The 6,596-nt window shown below is 42.1% G+C and overlaps 1 protein-coding gene across 2 annotated transcripts in view; it reads right to left on the reverse strand.

The window, feature by feature from the left end:
* Positions 1–6: 6 nt before the first annotated feature.
* Positions 7–6,596, reverse strand: part of LOC103387066 (RAC-gamma serine/threonine-protein kinase-like) — a 31,585-nt gene continuing 24,995 nt past the window's right edge. Inside the window, exons 9-12 of one of the 2 annotated variants that reach the window (XM_008321561.3) lie at positions 5,877–6,005; positions 1,079–1,293; positions 868–955; positions 7–467 (exon numbers count right to left, since the gene is read on the reverse strand). In XM_008321561.3, coding sequence (XP_008319783.1) covers positions 288–467; positions 868–955; positions 1,079–1,293; positions 5,877–6,005 — 612 coding nt within the window. In that variant the 3' untranslated portion in view covers positions 7–287. Of the gene's footprint in view, positions 468–834; positions 956–1,078; positions 1,294–5,876; positions 6,006–6,596 lie in introns of both variants that reach the window. The other variant, XM_008321560.3, reaches the window with a different exon arrangement.

Consider the following 6,596-nt stretch of genomic DNA (forward strand, 5'->3'; position numbering starts at 1 on the left):
GGACATAGCTACGTATTTTAAGACAAAGGAGTGCGACCAAAATCTCGACTAAGTGTCGATTATATGTCGACCAAGTGACGAACAACTGAAAACCCACTGAAGAAAAACTGAAGAACAAACGAAGAACAACTGAAGAACAAACGAAGAACAACTGAACAACAACTGAACAACAACATGGCCATCGACTAAGTGTCAACTAAGTTGACGTACCAAAAAAGTATATTTTTTCTGAATTTTAACAACAGAAATGGACATAGCTAAGTATTTTAAGACAAATGAGTGTATTTTTAGTCATTTTTGAGAAACGTTTTTTTCGGAGATTTGTTCAGGAACTTGTTTTCATGTTGAAGTGACACAGACTCACATTTCTCTGGTGGAGTGATGGTGATTGTCTGGGCTGTGAACTCCTCATCAAAGTATCTGGTGTCTGTCTCTGACATCACCTGAGGCTTGAAGGGAGGGACCAGCTGTGGGAGGGGGCAGAGAGGTGAGGGTGAGTCCAGGAGGGGGGAGAATGATCAGTAATCAGAGACATCAGATGAACAGTAAGTAGAATAACAGAATTTAGAGTTTAAAAAGTAATAATTAAATTGTAAATACAATTAATATTTTTAAGTTTATTCCTGGCTTGTATTTCTGATAATTCTGATGCTCAGACAAATTTATTTATTAATCATAATTTATAAGAATAATTTCAACTTTATTGATTTCACACTGCAACAGGTGTGGTTCCTATGAGATTAAAAAAAAAAAATGTTTCCACCACCAAGAACTTCCTCCTCCCTCAGCTGCCTGATGTTCTGACTGAGATCCACCAGAGAAACTGAACTCAACTGCTCTGATCCAGAGACTGCTCTGCTGTGGTACCTTCTTCTCATAGACGTTCTGCCAGTCCACACCAGAGAAGAAACTGTGTCTCATGATTTCTTTAGCGTCGTCTGGTCCTCCACCCAGGCTACACGGAAGGAGGAGAAGATTCAACGTTCACTTGAGTTTACAGTTAAAAGAAAAGACTCTGCTGTTCCTGACGACACCACAGATGGAGTACAGAGCTCCGGTCCTCTGCCCCCAAACCCACCGTTTGTTGGGGTCTTTGATGAGCAGACCGGACAGCAGCGACTTGGCGTCTGCAGACAGAGTGCGCGGGAACTTGATGTCCTCCATCAGGATGAGCTCAAACAGCTTCTCATGGTCCTGGTTGTAGAACGGCAACCGGCCACACATCATCTCATAGGTCACCACACCCAGACCCCACCAGTCCACCGCCCGACCGTAGTCGTTGTCCTCCAGGACCTGTGGGGAGGGGAGAGGAGGAGAAGTGAGGAGAAGAGAGGAGGAAAAAAAAAAAACTCAGATATGCAACTTCTGCTTTTCTGTAAATGGAGCCATTTGTTTTATTGGACATCTGCTTTTCTTCTCCTCGTCCTTTTATTGGAGCACACAGACAACAGCCCAAGGTCCTCAGTGAGGAGACAGATGAGCGAGGAGAAACGGAGAAGAGGAGTCAATATGCTGTTTTTGCTCAGGGGGGGATTAAAAAAAAAGAAAGTTGTTTAAGTGAAGCTGCTGCGGATAGTAAGGCAGTGGAACAAACACACACACACACACACTGTAAATACGCAGAGGAGACAGTACGAGGAGAGGCCTCTGGTACAGTGGGGATGTCACACACACAGGTACTGGTTCTGAACCGTCCTCTCCTCCAGTCACTCCTTCATCATTTCTATCTGTGATCTACTGGTCAGGTCTGAAGTTCTCATCAGAACCAGGGAGAAAAGTTACTGCGTTTCAGAAGCTGCTGGAGTCCTCATTAACACAATAAAAAAAGTCTGCGTGTGTTTGACAGACAGACCGTGTTGGACAGCAGCCAGAACAGCATATGTTCGAGACTCAAAGATAAAAATAATAATAAAAATAAAACATCATCTCACTGGCTGTTAATAATAGAGCAGGCGGACGTGGAGGTGAGCACGTGCACGTGAAAACACACACACACACTCTCTCTCTCCAACATGTTTTACTGCTGTGAAACAGTATTTTTAAGTAAGTAAACACCAACGATCGGTGACTTTGACGAAGGTTTAACAGTTTTTTTTTTGTCTACATTCTTCTGGGTCTCCACAGAGGATAAGACCAGCTACGGTTTCCACAAACACTGACACTAAGTACAGACAAATACCAACAGAGCGACTGTGTGACGGAGCGGAGGAGTTACAGAAGGGTGGGAGGTCTGGGGGGAGGTGGTTCAGGACAGAGGAGGAGGTGAAGGAGGAGATCAGAGTCACAACGACATCATCACCACTCAAGGGAGTGTGTGTGTGTGTGTGTGTGTGTGTGTTCAGCTGGTCACCCTGGTGGCAGCTGCAGAGAACAGCAGTGGGAATGAGAAAAACCACCAGCTCCAGATATTCTACTGACGGATGGACAACACTGGCTAAGACTGCTGGGAAAATGTTCTCTCTCTCTCTCTCACACACACACACACACACAAAAACACACACACGGCAGATGGAATATTTATCCCATCTCATCAAATTTATAAAGTTTTTAGAATCAGGCAAAGTAGGAGTGGTTTCTGTCCCTGCAGCCTGACGACACACACACACACACACACACACACACACACACAGAAGTGAAAACACTAAGACCACTGATGGATGTTACAGTACAGACATGGAAAAAGGTGTGTGTATGTGTGTGTGTGTGTGACTCAATGTCCTCGTACCAATAAAAAGGTGGCAGCTCGGTTGCAGGCAGGGAGCAGATTAGTTCACGTTGAGCCAGAATGTTGCCCCACAGCCCAGGGCAGAGAGGATGTGTGTGTGTGTGCGTGTGTGTGTGCGTGTGTGTGTGTGCATTCAAGGAAAAGTCCAGAGTATAGAGCAGAGAAAAGGAGAAGTGTTTCTGAATCCATCATAAAGTGAACCACAGGGTGACAGCTCTCTGGTCATGTGACCACCTGACCAGAGTGTCAGTCAGCTGACCAGCTGAGCCTATAAGAACACAGGTCCATCTGAACAACAGCAGTCAAACTGGATCAGTTAGAAACGTCGTGATGAGGAGGCAAGAAAACCAGAGCTGGTGTGGAGTAGGTGTCCCTGAAGACTGCCTGATCAATAATCACATGATCACCACATCAGAGGAAAGAGGAAAAAGAAAGACAATAAAAAATGGAAACAAAATAAATGACAAGAGGAGAAAAAAGAACATGTACATGTACACACTCACACAAACAGACAGTGTGTGTTGTTGTACCGACGACTAAATATGTTTCAGAACAAAAGGAAAGGACACAAAGTCCAACATACCAAACATGCAGCAAAATCCAAAACAAACAGACCAAACGGTGCAGCGATCCAAACTCTGCCTCTTCAACACCTTCAACACAGACACGTGGCCACGAGAAAATGTGTCAAACACAAGAAAATATGAGAAAAAACAATGACAACAGAAAAGAAACCTCCATGTGTTTCCTCTGATCCTGGTCCATCAGTCAGCTGCCGACTCTGGTCGACTGACGATTCTACTGACGATGAGGGATGTAACGATACACTCAACTCACGATACTTTCTTTTTTAATTCGAAATATTTTAGATTTTTTTTTTAAACCAAATGAGCTCCTTTTTTTTTAATTTGAAATATTTTAGATTTTTTTTTTTAAACCAAATGAGCTCCAGACAAACTATGACCAAATCCATTATTGACCTGGTTAACTGTCAATGTATGAAAAAACAAGAGAAGAGGAAAAAATAGGAACTGGAAAGAGTTCCTTTCTTTACAGGAACTCTGGAAAACTCTGTTGGTGTCTGTGGAACAAGTTCTTCCCACGTTCTGTTTCAACACCTGAATGTCACTCAGCCTACGTAGGGACCTGACCTCTGGGTTTAATAGTGGGTCACGATCAACGTTTTTAGGAGCACGCTGCCACCTACTGTACTGGAGGGTGTAGTGTCATGGTATGACCAGTGACTTTTTTAGATAACGCAGTCTACTCTTTACACTTTGATGTACGATTTCATTTTATTTTTTCAACCGATACAATTTTTTTTAGCCATTTGTATTTTTTTTTTTTTTTACGATTTACAATGATTTTTTTAGCCATTTGTATTTTTTTTTACGATTTACAATGCACGGGTTCGTCCTAATGTCAACTCCACTGTTTCTTTAACGTTGACTTGAACAAAGAAAAAACTTCTGATTCTGAGCCCAGGAACATCTACTCCACCCAGTGTGGCACCCAGCACACACACACACACACACCAGTCCACTACATACAAATACCCTCACACCCCCCACTCGTCCCCATCACAGCAAACACAGGAAGTGAGTGGATTTCACTGCTGTAACCCTGAAATATCTTCATCTCCACTGTCTCCAGCCCCCACCTCCTCCAACACCCCCAGCCCCAGCTCCACCACCACCTTTTTTTCTTCTCTTTTTTAATCCCGGGCTACTTTGCATCGCTGTTTCTTGGCTCCGAGCAAACTGTGTTATTTTTACACGCGGGCGGGCGAAGCAGAGCAGCGAGCGGGCGGGCGCTGGTGTAGATTTCCAGGTTTTTTCCGAGCACCTTCCTCCAACCTCGCCCATCTGCCGCCATCTGCCTCGCTTCAGACCTCACTTTCTACTGCAAGCGCACACTCTCTCTCTCACACACACACACACACAAGTGCACGCACATACGCGCAAACACACGCACACATCCTGTGAAAAATAACCAACAGCCTCCAATCAGCTTTTGGCACACAAAGGGAGGGACTCGAAAGAAAAAAAGAATAAAAAAGCACAAATGCTGAGCCAAATTGTCCTCCGTACTTTCTCAAGTGGAATATTCACCAGCACCAGCACCACGGCTTCATCTCCACCCTCTCCTCCACCCACTGTCCTGCAGCACCGCAGCCTCGAGATCCGAGTGAAGCCGCGTCAAATACAGAGGACGACGGTCAAAAGTAATTATCACAGGGACGTGTGTGTGTGTGTGTGTGTGTTGTCTTTTTAAATTCCCCCGACACACACACACACACACACATTCATTCTAATAAGAAACACATTTACTTTTCATCCAACATCAATTAATTAATGAAATGTATTTAAATCAAAACATGTAGTTTCTCATAATTAAAGCACTATATAAATATAAATATTATTATTTTAAAAATGTGACAAAATATCCTTAATGTTTAACTAATTTAATGTGCATTTTTTCCAGAAGACAAAATATATATTTCTGAAGTCTCTACGGTAAAGGAGACAGAAATGAAACTCTGCTAACGACAAAGAAACTAAAACTAAATTATAACTGTATATTTATGATATATTTATATAATAACAATTATAATTATTGTAATAAAAAATAAACATCAAATGTGGCCAAGTTTAAACAACACTGTACTGCAAATGTACTGTATCTGTTTGTCAGATCAGACAGAATAAAATTATATTACTACATATAATGTATTTATACTACTCTATATACAATAGATATATATATTAATATATATCTATAGATATATATTAGTATAAATACATGTTTATATAAATTTTACCCTGTAACAGTGCTTTACTTTGTAGTTTTATTTTCATGTCAAAACTGTCCATCGTCACAAAATGTGTTTTTCTTAATTAGGATTAAAAAAATTAAAGTAACTTTACTGGACCAGAGGTTACGTTAATATTTAATTTAGTCCAAAAAAAAAAAACCCAAAACTAAAATCTAACAGAAAACTAACAGCTGTGATGAAGTCACGTCAGGGAAAATCAACAGGGAGAGACATAAACTTAAATAAATATATAATTATAATAATGAGGAAGAGGAGGAGGAGAAGAAGGAGAAGGAGGAGGAGGAGAAGGAGGAGGAGGAGGAGGAGGAGCGTCACCTCAGGAGCCAGGTACTCCGGGGTCCCACAGAAGGTCTTCATGGTGGCCGTGTCGGTGATTCCCTCCTTACACAGGCCAAAATCTGTGATCTTGATGTGGCCGTCTTTGTCCAGCATCAGGTTTTCTAACTGAGGGTCAGACACGTGACGTTAACACTCAGACATCTCCACTGAGCCACAGTCAGAATATTAAGAAAATAAACAATAAAACTCTAAAATCTGAAACTGAATCTTTAAGATAAAAAAAAAACACAGACACCATCAGACCAGTGAGAATTCACTTCAAATAATTCATAGTTATTATTAACATTTATATAAACAGAGGTGGGGGTATTAGAGAGGGGTCAGTCAGAAAGTCCTCAGACAGATGTTGTCATTTCTATTTATTCACAATAACTGGACCTTTGAATCTTTTTGAAACTAAATTCCAGCCTGTATTTCCCTGTAAACGTCTCAGTAATAAATTTAAATAATAATGTATAGGTGGATGTAAACGCAGAGGTTGACGTGTGAGGAGAAGTGTGTGTGTGTGTTTTCCTGGTCCACAGTGGCAGCAGCAGACAGGGTGGGGGGTGAGGGAGGGAGGGGGGCAGGTTCAGCCTCGGCTCCACTCTTTTCTCCTCTTCTGTTTTGTTTTTTTTTTTCCTTGGCTGCTGTGAGTGAGACCGAGGCCAAAGCTGCCGGCAGACAGAACCATCAACCGCTACCTCTGTGGCATCA

Source organism: Cynoglossus semilaevis, chromosome 12 (assembly GCF_000523025.1).
Source record: "Cynoglossus semilaevis isolate Cse_v1.0 chromosome 12, Cse_v1.0, whole genome shotgun sequence".
Lineage (NCBI taxonomy): Eukaryota > Metazoa > Chordata > Actinopteri > Pleuronectiformes > Cynoglossidae > Cynoglossus > Cynoglossus semilaevis.